The sequence below is a fragment of the Schistocerca serialis genome, chromosome 1 (genome assembly GCF_023864345.2).
Source record: "Schistocerca serialis cubense isolate TAMUIC-IGC-003099 chromosome 1, iqSchSeri2.2, whole genome shotgun sequence".
Lineage (NCBI taxonomy): Eukaryota > Metazoa > Arthropoda > Insecta > Orthoptera > Acrididae > Schistocerca > Schistocerca serialis.
This window is the reverse complement of record NC_064638.1, coordinates 555,390,963-555,415,554: the sequence shown is the minus strand read 5'-3', so window position 1 is coordinate 555,415,554 and position 24,592 is coordinate 555,390,963. Positions and strand designations below refer to the sequence as shown.

The following is a 24,592-nucleotide window of genomic DNA, read 5'->3' as shown; positions in this document are numbered from 1 at the left end:
TCCACATTCCCAATGAAGTAGACCTCGACTTGATAATAAGCTTTTCAGTGTGGTTTTCGGGATGTAAATTTTCTTGGAGCACCAGTACTGCATTATATCATGTTTGGTTCTTTATTATGGCATAATGCCATACGTGTTAAAAGATGCACTTGAAATGCAGCAAAGAGTTGATACTAGCCAGTACTGTGGAATTAAACATTTAGTTTCAAATACATTGACTGCCTCTGCGGAAAAAGTTAAAGAGTCATATTTCTTTAGCAAAAAGACAAAAATAACTTCATTGTTCTGCAAGGCGATTAATGCTTGACTGTCAGGAAGGTGGAAATAAAATAAAACCTGAAACTAATGACATATTTTAGCCTTCCCTAAATATGTGAATATATTTTAATTCACTTGACAGCTCCCGGCCACAGATATCCGTTTTGTTTTCATTTGATATGAGAGTAAACGAATGGTAAACAGCAAAAATCACTAAACGTAAACATGGGTTACATGGAGACTACCCATTATAACTCAGACTGCTCGGCGCATCAGCCCCAGATCTACGATATTTGTGAACAGGGTAAAAAAAAAAATCAAATTTTCAAAAATATGTTCATCTTGTAGTGCACATATTTCTGAAAAGTCTGAAACATAAAACATGTGTGTTTGAGGAAATGTAAGACATATTATTTGGTCTCACGTGTGCCAAAGTGCAGTGCCACGCCTCTTCATAAAGCATTCTTCTATCGCACGTCATTGTATTTCACTCTGTGGAATTGAAATGTGTATATTTTGTAATGGATGCCATCAAACTATATTCAGGACAGTGGAAACTGAAATGTCCTGTGGTGCCTCTTCTGCTCCCAATTGGCCGGTTTGGCAGCCTGACCCTCTTAAAAAAAAATCTTGCAATTAATAGCAGATGGGATTATTTGTAATCGGGAGAACAATAACTCTTCAGAAAATTTGCACTCTTTATTGCCTATCAGCTAATAACTTGCTGTTTTGTGTGACTTAAAATTAAATATAGGATACATAAAACCAATAAAGACAAGAGACAAGCAAGAAAGTACACATTTCTTCAATACTTAGCTCCTAGCATTTTTGCTCTCTAATCTTGCTACAGCTTTACATAGCACGCTTTCCTTTCTGCGAAAGAATCTATTACCTCATCAAAGTTCGTCAAACATTTTGCTACATGAAAAATCGAAATGTCGTTATCTAATACAGAAAAAGCTGTTAACAAAAATAATACCCAAGACTGGTGTGGTTTCTCAATCTGATTAAGTCTATTTAGTCACTGTCTGCTAGATAAAACAAAATAGGCATTTCTAATATTGCAGCAATTTTGTAACACACACCAAATAAACGAGACTGTTTTGGCTCAAATGGCCATTTTTATAACATGACAGAATATAATTCACAAAGTACCAATATCAAATGCCTGTTAGGCCTACTACAAGCAAGAAGCTTAATGTTAGGAAATAGTTTCATATTTCATTCATACGCACCAGTTTCTCAAGCATGAGACTGAAAATTAGTATTACAAAATTTTTATATAAATTTGGAATCATTGTATTCTTCCATAATTTGTGTGATGTCCCCGTTTCTTCTCCTTCCTAGTTCTAACAAACAATCCTGTCATCACCAATTCTGTAGCTATTCCTGCCATTGTCAAAATTGAAATGATAATCAAATCAAGACCGTAAGCTTCCAACAGGTGTTGATATACATCAACGGGGACAGTTGAAAATGTGTGCCCCGACCGGGACATGTCCAAAAGAACCGCTACCATCTTCATATAGTTCAGGCTAACCAGCCATTGACCTTCTCATGTGCGGATGCACACGCATTGCCCAAACTCATATGGGACTCGGTAAGATTGTCTGCAACGAGTAAAGAGTGTAATGGGCAGGGGCACTGCGAACGTGGTGTGTGGACATTAAGTTGGGAATGTGGGCCTCATGGAGAGCGTGGAAGGGATAAATCCCAGCAGTCTCACTATCCTCTGTGCCCTCGGTGGCTCAGATGGATAGTGTGTCTGCCATGTAAGCAGGAGATCCCAGGTTCGAGTCCCAGTCAGGGCACACATTTTCAACTGTCCCCCGACGGCAGCTTAGGGTCTTGATTTAGTTATCATTTCATTCTAGAGAGCTGCACAGCCACCAATGGTATCTGTTCCTTTGGACATGCCTGAAAGAACATATACCATCTTCATATATTGTCAAAATTTGTTCGCCGATTATTTCACTAACTGTGCCAGAATCACAGGTTTAGTTATCCCACGATTATTTTCCAGTTAGGCGTTATTACGTGTTCGTACAACACGTTTTCCGCATTACCTCCAGAATAGATCTTTAGCGGCTGCTAGCTGGGGAATGTACAATTGGTCCTTACTAGTGTAGCGATCTGGCCAAAAATTTTCTGTCAAAATTTCATTTTCCTGGATACACTGAGAAGATAATACGTAATCTTTCTCACCTGTTATTCCTGTCAGTCATTTATTTCCATTCTGATAGTCTGAATCTGCGGATTTTGCTAGTAATTATAACAACGTTGTTCATTCGCAAACCCAATCAACCACATAATCAGACAGCAACTGGCATTCATCTGTTCGGCTTTACTCCGCTCAGCTCATATAGCCTCGTCTCCTTTTGTCTGCGGAAAGTTTATTTCTAGTTGCGACAAAGATTCTCCTGACAGGGACATCACGTACACTATGCACGCATTCAGAAATCAACTTATGATACATTCAGAAATCAACTTAAAATGTGTTCAAAAATGTTCAAAAACAAACAGGGAAGTGTTTCAAAATCATATGAATAATCGATAGACAAACGTGTGCTGGATGCTAGGCACTATGTGAAACAAGTTTTTTTTTCCTCAGCATGGTGCTCCCTTTCCCAGTAGCATCAAGCTGCTTGCTGCAACTGCTTGGACAGCCAACAGCCACATTCCTGTAGCCAGAAGCGGGAGAATCTACTACTCAAACGTGACTCAACTGGGCATGCGCGCGAGCCCGCTCGTAACTGCTAAAACGAATCTAATGTAAACAGTTGTGACTTCATGCTCACCGGAGGCAATTTGTTGTTATGAAGCATTGCATAGTCTTCCTAAAGCCTTTGACACATTTTGTAGTTAGCAGGCGCTTGCATGAGCACTTTGTGTCATTGTATATGGCGCATTTCCTTTGCAATTTAAGTTATTTTCGTTTTTTCTCTCATTTATGTTTTATTGTTTAAGTATTATTCCGCAGAAGTGGGATACAGTAATATCTTTTGTTACAGTATCAGTTCTTACTAGTCAAAATTACAGGAATTTAACTGAAAATTAAAACCATGAAAAGTTCCCGGAATTCTAAAAAATTCCTGGGTTTTTCCCCGATCTCCCAGTTGTCCTGGGTCATATACACCCTGTAATACTAACGGAAGCACAAAAATCGCTTTGCCACACAAGACACACTAGTTACATGCACAAGCACATAAAAATGCTTCGAGACAGCCACACCTTTTTAGTTGGCAAACAATCGGGTTGGCAGTACAACTCATCATAGCATTTAATATGTATCCTTAAATTAAAAACAATTAACTGTTACAGGAATCTGCAGTATCATTATGAAACTGTCACAAATGAATCAGATTTAATCCACACTTCAATTAACATTTACATGAAATAAATGGCCTGAGCAATGAAACATTACTGTGTGTTGAAAAGCACATTCACAAGGTCAACACAACGTAATACAAGCCTCTTCACAAATAGGCTTTGAATATTCCCCAAGGAATATCATCCCAAATGGCTTCTATTAGTCAAAGTTCTGATCACCATATAGCGGAGATGCTGAGTCGCAGATAGGCACAACAAAAAGACTCACAATTATAGCTTTCAGCCATTAATGCTTTTGTCAACAATACACACACATATGCACACGCGCACACACCCACGGAAACGCAAATCACATGACTACAGTCTCAGGCAACTGAAACCATATTTCACCCTGGATTTTCCATTGTTTGACAGTCAAAGTTCTGTTGCATGGCGATGTGTGGTACAGCATGTGAGGGGAAAGTTTTAAAGATGTGTAGCAGTAACCGATATTTAGTAATCATGGAGCGGTACAATGTCACTGTTGTCAAGCATATATTTCAGACCACATCTACAGTTTCATTTCTTTATTACATGAAACAAAAATGTATGTATGGAATTTTGAAGGGACTTTTTCAATTTTGAGAAAATGTTTAACAAAGATGTGCAGTCAGCACCCATCCTGTAAACACTGGTGTCCTCTGAGCTGCAATCTTAAGGAGTCATTTTTTAGCATAAAAAATTGTCTTCTCAATGCAGCTTGGATGCTTGAGAGCGCAAAGAATACTGCAACTTCAGTTTCATCTGTACAAACTTCAGACTGTGCAATAACTGAATTCTAATGATCTTGAACTGAATGCAAATTAGTGAAAATGTTTTGCTGAAGTCAGAGAGGAAGCAAACTTAATTCAAAATTTGCAGATGTTTAAAAAGCCAATTTTCAATCACGTGTTACGTATATCACCAAGAGGTGAAACAGTGGAGGTAACAGAAAATCAAACAAGCAAAAATACAAGGCTTAGCAGGAATCCTCAGATAATACACAAGATACAGAATTTTATTGGAAACAAAAAAATGAAACAAATGAAGCAGGAAAAGGGAGCACAGATGTCTAAAAAATGAGATTGGCAGAAAGTGCAAAATGGCTACGCAGATATTGCTGTAGGACAAATACAAGGCAGTAAAAGCAAGTATGACTAAGGGAAAGATAGACTCTGTACATAGGAAAATTAAAGAGACCTTCAGAGAAAAAAGAAGTGCTTTCATGAATACAAAGAGTTCTCATGGCAAGCCAGTACTAAGCAGAGAAAGGAAAGAATATACAGAACAGCTAGACAAGTAAAATTAACTTGAAGACAAGGAAAGAGGCAGTAGATGAAGATGGGATGAGATTGTGAGAAGAATTTGAAAGAGCACTAAAAATACTAAACCATAAAAAAATAAAATTAAAGACAAATCATCTGACTGGATGAGATTCCCTAAGAATTATTGAGATCCTTGCGTGAGCCACCCACGAAAAAATTATTCCACCTTCTGTGTAACTAATTTAGGAGTAAAGGTAACAACTCACTGAATAGCAGAGGCATTGAGAGAGAAAGTCAGCTCTGTTCATGGCCAGTTTGGTGGTGGTCACTCATAGGGTGAACTACTGGACTACGATCTGTAAATACAGTGTCACTAAATATTTAAATTCATGCTAACTCTATACTTTCCTCTCAATAAGACTAGATATACACGCCTATGAAGCTACGTTACACCAGTAATGCACTGTACCACGACTGCAGTTCTGCAACTGCATCTTGATTGGGATGATGTGTTGTGATGGGAGCGAAAGGAAATGGGGAATAGGAGTAAGATTGGGGAAGATGGCCAACAGTTGGGAGGGAAACAGCACATGCATGAAATAGGAATGCAGCAGCTGGACAGGACAGGAATACAATATGGCTCCAGCAGCCAGGAGTCTGCTCAGTACATAAAAATAATGGCATGAGGCGACATGGAGGAATGGACTGGAAGGTGGTGACAGAATGAGGAAAGGGTGACTGCAGGGAAGAGAGTGTGGGTGCAGGGTGAATAAAAGTGGGTCCTGGGGCAGAGTGGAGGGGGGGGGGGGGGGGGGGGCAGCATTTAGAGGAGACTGAGGCCAACTGAATTATGAAAAATAGGAATGTGTCGCAAGGGTGGATCTCATCCATGTAGTTCAGAAAAGCTGGTATTAGGGAAGGATCCAGATGGTGTGGATTATGAAGCATCCATTGAAATCAAGTACATAGTGCTCAGCTGCATTTTCTGGCACTGGGTGGTCAGTTCGGTTCCTGGCCATTTTGATGGTGGTCATTCATTTGGGTGGGCTACTGGACAAGTATTTCTAAAGACTTAGTCCCTAAATATTTAAATTTGTACCAACTACGTTTTCCTCTTACCAATTTCATTGTCAATATCAACTGCTAAATTATTAGCTTCAACAATAAGTTGGTATTCAGGATCAGCCTCCACTGGCCCAGTAATCTCCTCTGATTTTCTCATTTTAATGCTATACTCGTCAATCAATGCCATTATATTTTTCAATTGCTCCGAGTCCCGAAGTTTCGCCAATTCTCGCACTGATGACACCTTGATGTCTGCAACATGAAAGTAAAGAATATAAATATACAACAGAATAATAAATCTTTTTAATACTATTAATTATTGCAAATACAGAGAAAGATTTAAATTACACACTTCAATGTTATGTCAACAAATGAGAAATATTTCAAAAGAAGTAAACGTGAGATCAAATATAACATGAGCATTCAGGAATACAATCACATCGGTTTTGATAAGCAAACCAAATTGTCACTTCTTCTATAATTTCATGCCTGCATTAATAGCTGATAACGAAAGTAATTTCTAGATGCCACCAATGATAATAATACTCTAAACTGGATGGGGACATAAGGAAGATTCAAAGATATGATCTGAAGTTGACCCTTGGGGATCTGAATGCAAAAAAACTGAGGGCGCCGCCGAACCATAACAAAGACTACCGTAGTCAAGGCGGGATTGAACAATGTCTCTGTAGAGCTGCAGCAGAGTAGAGTGATCAGCACCCGAGTTGGTGTTGCGCAGGCAGCAGAGTGCATTGAGGTCCTGCCAGCACTTCCACTTAAGCTGATGAAGGTGGGGAAGCCAAGCCAATCGGGTATCGAAAAGCAGTCCTCAGATTCAATATGTCTCCACCACAGTGAATGGATCGTCATTAAGGTAAAGTTCTGGTTCTGGATGAACGGTATGACGCTGACAGAAGTGCATGACACAGGACTTTGAGGATGAGAACTGGAAACGGTGGGCTAGAGCCCATGACTGCACCTTGTGGATGGCTCCCTGTAGGCGTCACTCAGCAACATCAGTACTGGTGGAGCAGTACGAAATGCAGAAGTTGTCTGCATACAAAGAAGGTGAGACGGACAGCACTACAGCTGCTGCTAGACCATTAATGGCCACTAAAAATAGAGACACTCAATACAGAGCCCTGCGGGACCCCATTCTCCTGGATATGGGGGTAGCTATGGGAGGCACCAACTTGGACACAGAAAGTACAAATTTTGGATAAAAATCAGGAGCAGGCCCCTGAGACCCCACTCATATAATGTGACAATGATATGATGTCGCCAGGTCATGTAATATGCTTTTCGTAAATAAAAGAAGATGGCAACCACGTGTTGGCATCTCGAAAAGGCTGTTCGGATGACAGACTTGAGGGACATACGATTATCAGTGGCAGAGAGACTGGCGGAAGCCGCCCTGACATTAAGCCAGTAGGCAACTTGACTCCAGGACCCAACCCTACCACCAACATACCTTACGTTCCAGCAGCTTACAAAGAATGTTGGTGAGGCTGATGGGCCGAAAGCTATCCACATCAAGCAGGTTTTTACTGAGTTTGAGCACCGGAATGATGGTGCTCTCCCACCATTGCGATGGAAAGATGCCACCGCTCCAGATCTGGTTGAAGATGACTAGATGTCGCTTGTAGTCAGATGAGAGATGTTTAATCATCTGATTGTGGATCTGCTCTGGCCCAGGAGCTGTGTCGGGGCAATGTGCAAGGGCACTGAGGAGCTCCAACTCTGTAAAGGGGGCTAAAGGGGTCGTTATATGATTCACTGTGGTGTGTAGTGAATGAAAGGACTTTCCTTCCAGCCACCGTTTGAGAGTGCAAGGCTGGGGGGGGAGGGCGGGGGGTGTAATTCTCTGATGCAGAGGCTCGAGCATAGTGCTTGGCAAGCCCGACTATGTCAGTAGATAGCACGTCATTTATGTTAATATCAGTAACACCTGTAGGGGGACTGGTACCCGAAAACACGTTGATCCTTAACCAGACTTGGGAATGTGATGTATGGCATCCAGTGGTCGAGATATATCTCTCCCAAAACTTCTGCTTCCATCGTTTGGTAAGCTGGCGAACGCGCAGAGCCATTTAAAGGCTATGAGGTGCTCTAGGGAAGGGTGCCACTTATGCCACTGTGGACCTCGCTGACGCTCCTTAATTGCTTCAACGACTTCTGGCGACTACCAAGGGACTGCCTTTCTCCGGGGGCACCCCAAAGAACTAGGGGTCGTGTTTTCTGCCGTAGAAAGGATTGTTGTAGCCACCTACTCAACCACCACATCGATGTTACCGTGTGGGGGAGATTCAACAGTGACAACAGAGGTGAAAGTTTCCCAATCCGCCATGTTTAAAGCCCATCTGGACAGGTGTCTGTGGGCCTGATGCCAGGGCTGTGACAGGAAGATGGGGAAGTGGTCACTACTACACAGGTTGTCATGTGCTCTCCAGTGGATAGAAGGGAGAAGTCCTGGGCTGCAAATTGATAAATCAATGGCTGAGTAATTACCTTGAGCCACACTGAAATGTGTGGCAGCCCCAGTATTTAAGAGGCAGAGGTCGAACTGAGACGGTGAAGTTTTGACATCTCTGCCTCAGCCAGAAGCAGGATGCCACCCCACAAGGGGTTATGGGCTTTAAAATCACCCAAAAGTAGGAAAGGTTTAGGGAGTAGATCAATCAGTGCAGCTAATACATTCATTCAGGAGTATTGCACCATCTGGAGGAAGATGCACATTGCAGACAGTTATTTCCTGTGTCGTCCTTATTCTGACAGCCACAGCTTCAAGATGGGTTTGAAGGGGCACAGTTTCACTAGACTGAGTTTAGGACATAAACGCAAACTACACCTGACACTCGATTAGAGTCACTACGGTTCCTATAATATCCCTTATAGCCACGAAGAGCAGGGGTCTGCATTGCTGGAACCAGGTTTCCTGGAGGGCAGTGCAGAAAGCAGGTGTAAAGCTTAACATTTGCCATAGCTCAGCCAGGTGGTGGAAAAAACTGCTGCAATTCCACTGGAGGATGACGTCATTGTGAGACTGGGAAGGCATGGAACATTCAAAGAGGCAGTTTACACCTCAGGGTCACCTGCTGCCACCAACTTATTGTCTAAGCAGTCTATATCCATTATGTGTGAGGGTCTGGCAAGATCTAGGTCCTCAGCGGATGCCAGAATCTCCATCTCACCTGCAGACGCAGAGCTTGTAGGCAGCAGTGGTGCGGGTGCCACCGCAATTTCCTTGGTCTTGGGGATCTTCTTTTTGGATTTATCTCGCTGCTCCTTGGGTTTCCCTGGCTGGAAGGACTTCACTGATTCTGTCTCTGGGACTGAGGATGAGCGTGAAGCCCTACTACCAGCTGCTTTTGGGCTATTCAGCCACTGGTGGGTGTCATCTTTTGCACTAGCAGAAACCTGGGAAGGGAGTGACCCAAGGGACCCCTTCATAGTGAGAGGAACCAAAGAACACCTACACTTCTCTAGCGCAGAAGTGAGGACCGATATCCCCGATGGTTGGAGGGTGTTGCTCCCAAACTAGGTGGTGCAGGAGCAACAGGGAGGCAAGTGCCCCCCCACCATCAAGGGGGCAGGTGTAGTCTTCCGGCTCTGAGAGATGACTGGAGGTACAGGACGTAGGCATTCAAACTTCCTCTTAGCCTCAGTATAGATCAGTTGGTCCAGGGTCTTGTACTCCATGATTTTCCTTTCTTTCTGAAGAATCCTGCAGTCAGGCGAGCAAGACGAATGGTGCTCTCTGCAGTTGACAGAGATGGGACGCGGGGCACATGGAGTATTGAGATGTGATGGGTGTCCGCAATCTCGACATGTGATGCTGGGAAGTACAGTGGGAAGACATATGGCCAAACTTCCAGTATTTAAAGCACCGCATTGGGGGAGGGATATAGGGCTTTACATCACAGCAGTAGACCATCACCTTGACCTTCTCGGGTAATGTATCACCCTCGGAGGCCAATATGAAGGCATCGGTGGCAACCTGATTATTACTCGGATCCCGGTGGACACGCCGAACGAAATTTACACCTCGCCGCTCTAAATTGCCATGCAGCTCATCGTCAGACTGCAAAAGAAGGTCCCTGTTAAATACAATACAGAAACATCCCCCAGCTTGTCACAAGCGGGTAACGCCCGTGACCGGGCAGAGGATGCTGTTTTGATCACGACTGACCCAGATCTCATTTTGGACAAGCCCTCCACCTCCCCAAACTTTCCTCTAAATGCTCAACAAAAAACTGAGGCTTCATCGTCATGAAAGATTCCCCATCAGGTCTCGAACATACGCAGTACCGGGACAAATAAGAGCCACTGCCATCCTTAGACGGACGTTCCTTCCATGGTGTGGCCAGGGAGGGGAACGGTTTGGGGCGGTACTTCTGTGCGTTGAATTGAGCCCGTGAACGCTTAGAGACTGCTGGTGTTCGACCACCGGAAAAGAGCAGTTGTTTAGAGTTAATACAAGGAAGTATGAAAGGAGGAAGATAGAGCTGCTGGATGAAATGAGAGAGAATGAGGTACAGAAGTTCTATGAGAAATTTAGACAACTGAAGAGAAGACTGCAATGAGAAGTATTCTATAAGGATAAAGATGGAAATCTAGCTGTAGATAAAAGTTAAGCTTTGGGAAAATGGTAAGAATATTTTACTGAAATATTCGATGGAAAGGGGGAGATAACAGACAAGAAATCTTGAAACATTGAATAAGGAAGAGCAGGAACCAGACTTGGAAATGGAAAGCCAAAGCACCAGACTTTAAGGGAGTGAAGAATGCAATCAGAAATTAAAAAATAACAAAGCTGCAACAGGCCAAATTATTAAAATTTGTGGGGAAACAATGATGGAGATAACTGTTAATGAATTAATAAAGGAGATGTGGATAAAGGATACAGGTTGGAGTTTGGGAATATGCCACCAATTACGTAAGGAAGATGAAAAGTCAAACACTGCAGCCATTACGGTGGACTTACTATCTTAGATACAACATATCGGGTGTTCAGTAAGATTTTAGCTTCATGGGTAGAATGCGAATGGAAACTGTACTGGTACATTATCCAGCTGGATTTAGGAGAAATAGACTGACAATGGGCCAGACATTTTTAATGAAACAAATGCTAGAGAAACTTTACGAATATGACCAACAAATGCATCAGAAGTAAATTGATTTTAAACAAGGATACAACAGCTTAGACCAAAAAATAAGCAAACAACAGCCTAGAAAAAAAAAAAAAAAAAAAAAAAAAAAAAAATCCAAAGTATGAAAGATTTCAGAATGCCACAAAAATTTGCTAGGATGACAGAAATTATGATAAAAGCAACAGTTTGCAAGGTCAGAATAGAACAAGAACTGTTAGGAGAGTTCCATGTAGGAAGGAGGCAGAGGCAGGGAGATGTAATCTCTGTGCGACTTAACTTAGTACAAGAGAATATAATTCAGCAAATGCCAACATGCCCAGGGGACCAACATCTAACCATTAGTTCCAGGTGGTTGCGTACATTGATGAAGTAGCATTAGTTGCAAGGAATGTCATGAGCTTTCAGGGATATTATGCTGCATTAGAAGGAGCAGCATGGAAGTTAGCACTGAAAGTGAATACAGGTAACCAAGGTATATAAGAGATCCTGCAAGGAATAGAAGAGAGACTTCAATAAAAATAAATAGGAAAACTATCAAAGAGTGGAGGAGTTTAAATATCTAGGTTCAATAATAACAGAAGATAACAGGACATCTGTACGAATTCAACAGAGGGTAGCAAGTGGAAAACAATGCCATTGCTCCCTGCAGAATATATTCAAGTCCAGAAATGTTAGTGGGAACACAAAAATCAAAACATATTTGACTATATTATGATCTATAGTAACGTATAGATTAGAAGGCTGGGTGATGATTGTAAAAGAAGAAGACTGGTTATTGGGCTGGGAAAAGAACATTCTGAAAGGTAAATGTGGCAGTGAGAGAGGAAGAAAGCTGGAGAATAGGACAAGTGCTGAACCACAAACATTTTTTGTCAGATGATCATTGTAGTGAAAATCATGCCAGGAACAATAAGATGGGTTGGTCACTTTCAGAGAATGCTAGAAACTCTTGAGTGTTAAGGGAGTGTTAATAGGGGAGCAAGAGGGCAGGAGGAGAAGAGGAAGGCCCAGGGAAGGATGGTTTGAAGATATGAAAGAGCACTTCAAACCAATGGGAGTCAGGAATCAGAGAAGGAAAGCAATGGACAGAGAAGAATGGAAACACGTGACAAAAGAGCACAAGGTTCTAAAAGAACTGTAGTATTGACCAGAAAGTGTCTTCAACACTGCAGCACTAGAGGAAGTTATACTATAGTTGACTCAGTAGACTCCTAAACACTGCAAAACTTGGAATTTTTTAGACACACATCATTTATAGGTGAAGAAGGGCTGAGCATTGAACTTCAAATCTTTGGATTGGTAATCTGACATCCACTAAGTCCTCACCATAAACTATTAACCAGTCAACACAAGAATCATACAGAATCACTGTAACATATTCTTGACAGTCACTTCCATATGCCAATTTAAACACTGAAATAGGCAATAAATAAAATGTGAAAGGATAAAAGGGCATGTAAAATATTGAAGAGGATAATCTGGGGGAGAGAGGGATGGCATGCCCGAGGCTTAAAATCAAACTAATGTTTCTTCTCATAGTTGCAATAATACCTTCTTCTGTCGGTAATGTGGGCTTAACTTCATGCATGGCACTGCTTTCCATGAACTGGTCATCCATTCCATCTTGATCTTCCAGATCAGCCAAAAGTTCATCAGCCAAAGACATGGTGCCACCTTAGTATCTCTGAAAAAAGCAATGACAATTATGAACAACAAATGGGAAATATTAGAAAACTCAAAATTTTGATATTTAATTAACCAGAAGTTATTCTGTTTAAGCCTTCATGTACTCAATTATTTCCTTCTATACTAGCAAGAACAGACAGCTGATATAATCACGTTTTGTTACATCATAAAAATTTTTAGCAAAATGTGTCACTGGGACACTTGTTGAAATCAATCTATCACTTTCATAAGAATAAAATCTAGTTTCACAATTCTGTATATTATAACACACTTTTCAGAAGCTGCTTTGGAAGTTCTTCCTACACATCATCAGTAGTGAACAATACAACAGTGGCTTGCATGTACTTAGTGTTACAGAATCTGACAGTAGAGGAGTATGCCGTATGTCCTAGATTCAATTAACCACCTTCTCTGCCCAAGTTATAAATAATCTGACAAAGAGTTCACATGTGTTTACATTATATGCAACCACCCCCTTCAACCATAATCTTCTTTCCATTCTCTACTGTTTCCCCACTATGCATCACCACAGCAAGGTAGAAAAGGTTCCAAGCAAGAATGTTCTATTACTAACCACAGCCTCACCACTGGGTCGTGATAAGTCATCAAATACTATTTTTTTTTATCAATCCGTGTACAAATACTGCTGAGTACCAATAAATGGTTTATACTTGTAACATTATGTATTAAATTTGCTAGCAGACTGAAATGTGTCCTGAACAAGGATTCGAATCTAGGATGGTTGGTTGAGTTGTTTGGGGGGAGGACACCAAGCAGCAAGGTCATCATGGATTAGGAAAGGAAGCTGGCTGTGCCCTTTCAAAGGAACCATCACGGCATTTGCTTGGAGCGATTTAGGGAGATCACGGAAAACCTAAATCAGGATGGCCGGATGTGGGATTGAACCGTTGTCCTCCCAAATGAGAGTTCAGTGTACTAACCACTGCGCCACCTAACTCGATCGAATCTGGGACCTTTGCCTTTTGCAGCAGGTGTTACACCGACTCTGCTATCCAACAACCACAACTCAGAACCCGCCCCAGCAACTTTACTTCCACCAGTACCTGTCTCCTAAGCTCCAAACTTCCCTAAAGATCTCTCACTCATCTTGTGGGACTAGCAAAACAAAGACATGTTAGTCCCACAATGTGTATGGGAGAACTGCTGTGAAGTTTGGGATGTAAGAGAAAGGCAATGATAAAAGTAAAGCTGTGACATTGGGTTACGAGTTTTGCTTGGATAGTTCATATTGCAGGGCATTTACCTGCAAAAGGCAAATGTCCCAGGTTTGAGTCTCAGTCTGGCACACAGTTTTAACTGCCTGAAAGTTAAATTAGGGCACACTCTTTTGCAGAGTGAAAATTCAATTCACATGTTAAAACATATTTTATACCGTTTCCAAACGCCGATAATGGAAATAGTGTGACAATGTTCTTATAAACAAATTACATGTTGGTGGTGCAATAGACATAGGAGGGTTGTGCTTTGACTATTGAAGGAAGTAATCCAAGTGTCCATGTCAACCAAGGTATAACATCATGATCAATATTGTAACAGAAAATCATCAAATAACTTAAACAATGGCAGAGGTGTTAAATATTTCCATATTGGTGCACTACAATTTTGTCAAATGACAATGAGTGGCCTGCACAATAGGTAGCAATATCATTACACTTACATATGAACATAATTGAATGAAGATTTGGCAAAGGCACAAATTCTGGAAATGCTGCTTCATATTATTAAAATCCCCAAACAAGCATCCATTTTAAGTCTTGTTCACTGGCAACAAATCTTGGTTGCCGTTACAGGAACTTTTGTTGTTGTTGTCACAGCAGCTATGGGAGGGTGAATGGAGGCAGAGGAGAGGGCATGAAAAATGAAAAAGGAAGATGGTAAAAAGGGGACTGAAATGATGGAAGAGTTGTGGGGATCTAGTTAAAAACCACACACATCGTCCAAACAGGCCTTGAAGGGCCAATGGTATTGACTGGCCGTCATGTCATCCTCAACCCTTAGGCATCAACGGATGCAGATGTGGTCAGCACATCGCCCTTCCAGGCATTGTTAGCTTTCATGATCGGTGTTGCTACTTCTTAATCAAGCCGCTTCTCAATTGGCCTCACAATGGCTGAACGCACCCTGCTTGTCAACACCACTTGGCAGATTCGGGCGGTGACCCACCCAAGAGCTAGCCAAGCCCCAAAAACTCTTAACTTCAGTGATCTGATGCGAATTGGTGTTACTAGTGAAAGGAATAAAGAGAAGCAACTGGGGAAGTGGAGTAAAAAATGTGTGAACTGACTGGGAAGGGTGGAAATAACTTAATTAACAGATAATGGGAATGTAAAATGTACAGATTTATTAAAAAGTGCCTCTGGAGTTTCACAAGATGACTGTGCCAAATTTACAAAACATATAGAAAACACGTAGACATTACGATACTGCAGTGCATGCACATCTGCAGGAACAAGCACTGCAGCAACTACAGCTGTCATGAAATACATGAAACATATTCACAATTGTGAAAACGGACAACCTTCATTTCTAATGAAGACAATGAAAATTTGTGCGGGTCCAGGATTTGAACTCGGATTTCCCGCTCCTCAAGTGTGGTCGCCTTAACCACTTCACCTACCAGAGCATGCTTCACGGTCAGACTCATAAATTCATTATACGTATTTTAATTGAAATTTTTATTGAAAGTTGCTTGCCTGGTATTGGCAGATAAATACGATTTTTTATTTATTTATTTACACGTCAAGTTCTGTAGGACCAAATTGAGGAGCAAATCTCCGAGGTCATGGAATGTGTCAGTACACGAAATTACAACATAAAAGTAATAACAGATAAAAAAAAGTTTATGAAACCCAAAAAAGTCATTCTATAAGTTTAAGTAAATGCAATCAACAATACAATAAGAATCAGCTTAATTTTTCAAGGAACTCCACAACATAATAGAAGGAGTGACCCATGAGGAAACTCTTCAGTTTCAATTTGAAAGTGCGCGGATTACTACTAAAATTTTTGAATTTGAGTAGTAGCTTATTGAAAATTGATGCAGCAGTATACTGCACACCTTTCTGCACAAGAGTTAAGGAAGTCTGATCCAAATGCAGGGTTGATTTCTATCGAGTATTAACCAAGTGAAGTTGCTTATTCTTGGGAATAAGCAAATATTGTTAACAAGAAATGACAGTAAGGTTTATATATTGAGGGGCCAATTCAAAATTGTGAACAGGGGTCGACAAGAGGTTCGTGAACTTACACCACTTACTGCCCAAACTGCCGATTTCTTAGCCAAAAATATCCTTTTGGAATGGGAAGAGTTACCCCAAAATATAATACCATACAACATAAGCGAATGAAAATAAGCAAAGTAGACTAATTTTCATGTTGAACGATCATTCACTTCGGATACCATTCAAATAGTAAAAATGGCCTAACCTAACCTAACCTAACCTAACAGAATTAAGTCTTTGAACAAGATCGTGAACGTGGGATTTCCATGATAGCTTACTATCTATCTGAACACCTAGGAATTTGAACTCTTCAGTTTCACTAATCATATGACCGTTCTGTGAAATTAAAACGTCAGGTTTTGTTAAATTGTGTGTTAGAAACTGTAAGAACTGAGTCTTACTGTGATTTAGCGTTAGTTTATTTTCTACAAGCCATGAACTTAGGTCGTGTACTGCACTATTTGAAACCGAGCCAATGTTGCACACAAAATCCTTTACTACCAAATGGACAGAAATATTTTAGAGTTACCTGTAATACTAGAGGGTATGTCATTTATATAAATAAGGAACAGGAGTGGCCCCAACATTGATCCCTGGGGCACCCCCTACTCGACAGTACCCCATTCAGACCCCACATCACAGCAGTTATCAACATTGTGAATAATGACATTTTGCTGTCTGTTGCTAAAGTACGAGGTGAACCAATTGTGAGCTACTCCCTGTATTCCATAATGGTCCAGCATGGGGAGCAATCTTTCGTGATCAACACAATCAAATGCCTTAGTTAAATCAAACAATATGCCAAGCATTTGAAACCTTTTGTTTAGCCCCTCCAGTACCTCACAGAGAAAAGAGGATATAGCATTTTCAGTTGTTAAACGACTTCTAAAGCCGAACTGTACATTTGATAGCACATCGTGTGATATGAAATGATCAATTATCCTTACATACACAGCCATTTCAATAACTTTTGCAAACATTGATGGCATAGAAATAGGTCTAAAATTATCTACATTATCCCTTTCCCCTTTCTTTGCGGCTTTACTACTGAGCACTTTAATCGCTCAGGAAACTGACCATTCCTAAAGGAAAAATTACAAATATGGCTAAATACTGGGCTAAAATGTACAGCACAGTACTTTAATATTCTGCTAGACAGCCATCATAACCATGAGAGTCCTTAGTCTTCAGTGATTTAATTACTGACTCAATCTCTCTTGTGTGTGTATCACAGAGGAGTATCTCAAACATCAATCTCAGAAAGGCATTTGCCAAGAAAGTTATGCGATTCCTGTAGAAACTAAATTTTTATTTCATTTGCCAGCAATGCTCAGAAAATGATTGTTAAATACTGTACATACATCTGATTTATCAGTAACAGAAATATTTTTACCTTGTGCCTTATATTGTAGACCTTGTGCTGCTGACCACACTTCCTTCACAACTGACCATATGGTTTTAATTTTATCCTGTGAATTAGCTACTCTATTTGCTTACCACATACTCTTTGCCTTCCTAATAACATTTTTAAGCACCTTACAATACTATTTGTAATGGGCTACTGTAGCTTGATTGTGACTACTTTTAATATTTTGATGTAATTCCCGCTTTGTTCTACAAGATATCTTTATCTCACCGGACAGCCACCCGGGCTGCCTATCACTGTTAGTACCCCGTTTAGAACGTACTAATGGAAAGCAACTTTCGAACAGCAAATATGACATTTGTTTGAGTACAAAATCCTTTTAGTGTTAAAATTTGTGCATCATGGTCTGAAAGGCCATTCACGCTTTTACTAACAAACCCATCTAGTAATGAAGAATGAATAAAAATATTGTCTGTGGCTGTGCTACTGTTCCACTGCACCCTAGTTGGAAAAAAACACAGTCTGCATCAGATCATATGAATTTAGGAGATCTACCAACATCCTTTTTCTTGCACCATCATATACTAAATTAATACTGAAGTCACCACATATAACTAATTTCTGGTACTTCGCATAAAGTGAATCAAGAACCTTCTCTAGCTTGGGCAGAAATGTTCTGAAGTCAGAGTTAGGGGACCTATAAACAACAACAACAATTAGAAGTTTAGTTTCACTACATTCAATTGCCCCTGCACAACATTCAAATATCTGTTCAGTGCAGTGTCGTGATAAATCTCTGAACTCAAATGGAATACTTTTTTTTTTTAACGTACTTAGCCACTCCCCCCACCCCGCAAGGAACTCCTTGAGAAACAGCCAGCTAATCTGTATCCTGGTAAAGGAAGCCTCTGAATTGTCAAATTATTTAAGTGGTGCTCTGATATACCAATAATTTGAGAGTCAACATCTATAAGCAGTTCGCTAACTTTATCTCTAATACCTCTTATATTTTGAGAAATAAGTTACTTCCTTGTCTACTTGGAAACATTACATTCTCTGAAGGTGAGCCCTTAGTTAGAGGGACTTCCTTTAAGAAGGTATACCTATCAGCTGACTTCAATCTAAAAAAGATGCAGCTCTTTGCTTAATAGATGAACCACAAACAAAAATTGAAAAACTGCATACTGACATCAACAAGATACATAAAAATATAAAATTCACAATTGAAAGAGAACAGGACAACCAAATTAATTTTCTGGACACAACAATCAAAAAAGAAAACAATAAGCTTATGTTTGAAATTTACCGTAAACCCACAGCAACGGACATTATCATTCCCCAATCCTCGAACCGCCCACACGCACAAAAGCAAGCAGTACCTCGACATATGCTCCATAGAACCAACACAGTACCACTCACCAAAGCAGATAGCAGCCTCCCCCCCCCCCCCCAAAAACAAAAGGGGGTGGGGGCAGAAAGCTCCAAACCACAAATAACAACACAACAGAACCAAACACAAATGCACAGTCCCATAACAACTACACAGGATAATCATAAAAAGATGAAAGAAAACACAAGATGGTACACAATGACATACAAACACAAACTCACCCATAAAATCACCAACATTTTCAAAAGACAGGGAATAAACATAGCATACACAACAGACAATTCTGTACAAAAATACACCCCAAAACTGACAACAAACAGAGACATACCAGAAAGCAGGTATATAGCAGTTACAGTGTAACACTTGTGAAGGCACATACATAAAGCAAACAGGGAGAACGTTTGATGTCAGATACAAGGAACACATGAGAGCACAGAAATATGGGACAAACCACTCCACATCTGCAGAGCACCTAAGAGAAAATGACCACAAACCAACCACTAGAGAAGATGACATGAAAATAATTAGAATCAACAATAAAAAGCACCTTCTGCCCATGCAAGAAAATTACCACATACATAAAACCAAAATAGAGGGGAAAATCCTGTTGAATGACCAAGTACACATGCCAAGCAATTCATTATTTACACTAATAGATAAAATAATAGAATAATGTTTGCAAAAAGGATAAATATAATAATACTGCCCAATGTAATAATAATAGAATCCAACAACATCTTTACACTCACTCATCCATGACCCCTCCCCAGAACATTGAAACAAATAGTCGAAACAACTGTCACCAAAGTTTTTAGCCACTCGCAAACAGCTAGTACAACTGCCCCCCCCCCCCCCCCCCATCACCACAAAAAAAATCAGCTCTATCCCCCCCTCTCTCTCACTCATTCACACACACACACACACACACACACACACACACACACAGTATAAACATCATAAACAGAAGTTAGTAACGTATATATACTTTGTTAGGTTGGCAACAAATAGGTAAACATACCAAAGACGATGAAACATGTAATGGCGTCGCATTATTTACGCTGTGAAAAGAAGTGTACGACGAAATAGTTGTATCGAGTGACAGAAGAACAATAGTCCACCACAAAAAAGAGTGAGAAACGTGGTGAACAGTGTGTGGATGGCGAAAACACAAAGATGTGAATATAGAACAGTGATAAAAGTGGTAGTGCGACCTCCAGACCAGATGTGAGGAAACGCTGATGAACAAATCGTAAGTAATTACATTTTTACAAAAAATCACAAAGTGAACTGTTTGATCATCTACAACTAACAAAACTGTATCATTAGAGATCCCACTGATGATGCCTTAGAAGAGGAGAAGGCGAAACACGTTTGAGATAACTAAAATAACTAGCAGCACGAAAAGGCAGTCCGATTCGCAAAACAAGAACATCTAACAGTTTTCTTTTCTGATAAATTTTCAGTTTCCTCTTCGTCACTGGTCAGTTCTGGTATGGGAATTCTTTCATGACCCCTATCACTTGGTTTGGTATATTCTTCGATGATGTCTTCTTCATTATCATGCTTCTCGGATGATTCCTGTACAGATTCTGGGACCCAGTCCTCAGCTGGTTTACTTTCAAAGTCAAATCTTCCTTTGTAAAAAACAATGTTCCTTCCCGTGACTCTTTTTCTTGCCTCTGGACACCAAAGCCTATAGCCATTAGGACAGTAACCAGTGAAATAGCATTTTAAGAACTTGCCTTCAAATTTCCCTGTTCTCAATTCCTTTGGCACCACTAGTTAAGCAATACATGCAAACACTCTCAGCTTACTCAAATTAGGCTTCTCGTTATACCACGTAGCTGCAGGCACCTTTCCTTCCAAAGCCACGGTAGGTGCAAGGCAGTACGAACAGCTTCTGACCAGAACATTTTATCTAATTTACACTGAAGTACCATACAACGAGCTTTCTCAATAACAGTTCTGTTCATTCGCTCTGAAACACCATTTGCTGAGGAGTATATCAGATTGTAAGCTCAAACTGTATTCCTTGTTCTTCAAAAAACTGTTTCAATTCATTTGATGTATTCACGACCACTGTCACAGCGCAATCTGCTAATCTTCAAGTTGAAGTGAGCTGTAGCCATGGTGTGAAACATCTTCAGGTAGCGTGTTACCTCTGACTTCGATTCCAGTGCATAGGCCACTGTGAAATGTGTAAAGTCGTCGACAAACGTGAGCACATACTTCTTTCCGTTGAATGATTCCGGTGCAATTGGCCCACACAGATTACTGTGGATCAACTGAAGAGGTCTGGTGGCACGTTTCCTATTGTGACTGTATGGCAGCTGTGATTGTTTTCCTTAGACACAATTTGAACATTGATCCATGGAGATTGTTGAAGTGTCCAGTTCCATACCATCACTTGTGACTGGAGGCGTTTAATGTTATCATAACTCAAATGGCCTGCTATGCCACAGTTTCGCATTAGTAGCAGTTGAAGCAGCTGCCAAGTCTTTTCGTTGCAAAAACAATAGAACATATAACTGAGATTCATTCCTATTTGCAATGGCAACAATTTCTTTTCCTTTTTTAATTAAACCTTGAGACTTTTCAAATGTGATACTAAAACCATTCATTTGCAGTTTTCTAACTGACAGCAAATTATAATTAAGATCAGGCACAGATAAAACATCTTTAAACGTTTTACCACACTAGTCACTTTAATTTCTCCTTTCACTTTAGCCTCAAGAAAAATGCCTGACTTAGCTAGTACGATTTTAATTGGCTGTTCCAGTTTCCTTAAATTAGTGAGAGGTATCTTACTGTTAGTCAAATGGTTCACATGGCTTTAAGCACTATGGGACTTAACATCTGAGGTCATCAGTCCCCTAGACTTAGAACTACTTAAACCTAACTAACATAAGGACATCACACACAACCATGCGAGAGGCAGGATTCGAAGCTGTGACCATAGCAGCAGCGCAGTTCTGGACTGAAGTGCCTAGAACTGCTCAGCCACAGCGGCCATCTACTGTTAATCAGATGCTCCATTGCTCCAGAGTCCAAGAACCAATTTATGTAGTTCGTTGACTGATCTTCATTTGATGCTGCAAAACAAAACTCATCTTCCTCTATGACGTTAGCTATGACCACAGAGCTGCCAATTCCCGAGTTCTTGTTTGTTACCTTAACTCTACAATTAGCCCTTTTATGTCCAGGCTTTCCACAACAGTGACAAGTAAACTTGAAAGAGGTTCCTTGTTGACTTCTTGCTTTATTGGCGTCTGACGAACCCTTTTTTAGATAGCATTGAGTCTGAAAAGCTGTAGGAGGTGGTGTTTCATCATTTTTGTTTTAGCCGATGACTCCCTTCCACTTCAATTCTTCATCCAGTAGCCTATTTTTCACAGAGCTCAGCGTCAAGTCTTTCATTGAGAGAGTTTCGATTGCAGTGACCACTACATTGTATTCCGCAGGCATCGTTTAAAGCAAATGGCACACTATGTCCGATTCTTCGACAGTAGCTCCAGTCGAACATAAATCACGAATCAGTTTATCAAACTTCAGAAAGTGGTTAATTAGCAAATCATCTGTTGCGTTAAATTTCATAGTTAACATTTGTTTTCTCAACAGAAGTTGACCAGCAATTCCTTCTCTCTACAACGTATTACACAGAGAGGTCCATAAATCAAAAGAAGTTACCTTATCTTTCGCGTATTCCAAGTGACTGTCGGCAATACGTTGAAAAAGATGAGACTTACATTTACGAGCTTGTTTAGCCATTTTAGCCAATCATGTTTCCTTTGCAGCATGCTGCATGTTCTCCTCTCCAGTGACAAATTCCACCTTTGTGAGATAATTCGCTTGCACAAATGGTAATAGTTCCAGTTCCTCAAAGAGAATTTCCATTCTGAATTTCCAGTTGTTGAAATTCGTTCCATCGAATAAAGGAATATGACATTTTTCCACTTCAATTGCCATCTCAGCTTAACTTTTACTTGGGGCAAGTATTTATCGCAGGTTCCGTTTATTTAAAACAAACCTGGGCCCATAACCTGCTATATTTCAGTTTCTTATGATAAAATAACACACATTAAGTTAAAAACTATTAGACGGTTTTTATTAAGCTGAAAGGTGTAACAGAACAACTGAACAAAAATGCCTGTTTTACTCTCTGATGGTACAGCACTTAACGGGTGAATCATTAAAATTGCAATCTTAACAGAGGTGTTGGCCAAACGAACAAAATTTCTTTTTTCTTGCTCTTTAAAGTGTATGCAACATGAGTTCACCCATCATCACTTCAAGTCCAAAAAATTTCTTCTGAATTCCTTTCACAGGAGTAGTTTGTTTGGACCATTCTTTTTTTATGCTCACGGAATTCTTCAATTTCCTCTTTGGACAAAAGAATGAGGGGTGTGGATGTGTAAGATTTCACGACTCTCGTAAAATCCTCATCATTCTGAATCACAGCTCCATTTGGTCTAGAAAGATTATATTTTGTAGCATGGTGCTTCAGCAGGCTGCCTACACCACATCACAAGGCCTCTTCCTGTGACCAATAGCACTGTATACCCAGTCAGTTGGCACAAGCAACTTACTCAATTCAAACAGCTGGTAACGATTTTTAAAATGACTAGGAGCACCATCAGAAATAATGATGATCTTCTCTGCCCCTGTTTGCAGTTGAAGAATTTTGCACATTGCTAGCAAACCACGTGCTGAGTCATGTCCTGTGTCATCACTTATAACTGCAACACTTGTGTTCTTATTTTGAAAATATGTCACTCCCATAAAAATTGAAACCTGGTCATTACTCCAATGATACTCTTGTACTTCTTGTGGGAGAATTACAGACCAGTTCTCAGCAAAACCACAGTGAAGCACTAAACATAGTTCTTCAGCTTGTACACACTCTCTCACTTAGACTGCAATGTGCTGTTGTTGTTGTTGCTGCTGTTGTTGCAATTTCTTCAGATATTGACGTGTTACTGGTTTCACTGGCCATTTACCAAGTTCATCAATGAAACTGTCAAAGGCAACAGTTTTCTTAATTAGTTTATTTTCCTCCCATGGTGCATCTGAAATTTCTGCAGAGTTATCTGCTATATCTTCCAGGCCAAGTGTCTGTAAAGACAGTCTTCCCTTTCCCCATCAGTCACCACATTCTTGAAACAAACAAGTATCTCACTTTATGTCACAGACTACTAATGACATAACACGCCCAACCAAGGTGTCATATGTCACATGCTCCAGTAAGTTCTTCAGAGTTACTACACAAAGTTCAAAATTCGCACAGTACACACATAAACAGACATCTCTAGGTGGGAGTGGAACTACCCACTTAGGTCATAGTGCATAAAATTTTGGTGTTCCAATATGGGAAGTTGTATAGAGTTGCTCTCATAAATTGCAAAAGTTTCTTTAATATTGGAAGTCATGTATCTCTTCACTTTCATTTTTGACCTTCAACTGCTACAGTTGCAGTGTCTTTTTTGTTGGTACTCTGGCAAGAACAGTCCCATTTATCTTCCAGATAAAATGACTGTACTATCTGAACTTGAGCTGCTTCTACAGGATGACCTTAATAGGGATCTGGTCTTCCAAAGACTCCTCTTACAGACCTCACATTTCTTCATTTGTTTACGATGTACCTTGATACTGATGGAAAGTGGTTCAAAATTGTTTTCTTTGAAAATGTCTCTGGAATAATAGTTACAACTTGCACCTTTTCACTGTAGAATGCACAATATTCAACAGCTGAACTGATAGTTGTGAAAAATTCCTGGCAAGAGGTGCAAGAGTGCTTTGGTTCATTTTTGTCTGAACATGGAATT

The 24,592-nt window shown here is 40.3% G+C and overlaps 1 protein-coding gene across 3 annotated transcripts in view; it reads right to left on the bottom strand.

Moving 5' to 3' along the window:
* Positions 1-24,592, bottom strand: part of LOC126475400 (U4/U6 small nuclear ribonucleoprotein Prp31) — a 75,066-nt gene that overhangs the window by 37,555 nt on the left and 12,919 nt on the right. For all 3 annotated transcript variants that reach the window (XM_050103237.1, XM_050103247.1, XM_050103253.1), the window contains exons 2-3: positions 12,638-12,770; positions 5,991-6,188 (exon numbers count right to left, since the gene is read on the bottom strand). In XM_050103237.1, coding sequence (XP_049959194.1) covers positions 5,991-6,188; positions 12,638-12,752 — 313 coding nt within the window. In that variant the 5' untranslated portion in view covers positions 12,753-12,770. The remainder of the gene's footprint in view (positions 1-5,990; positions 6,189-12,637; positions 12,771-24,592) is intronic.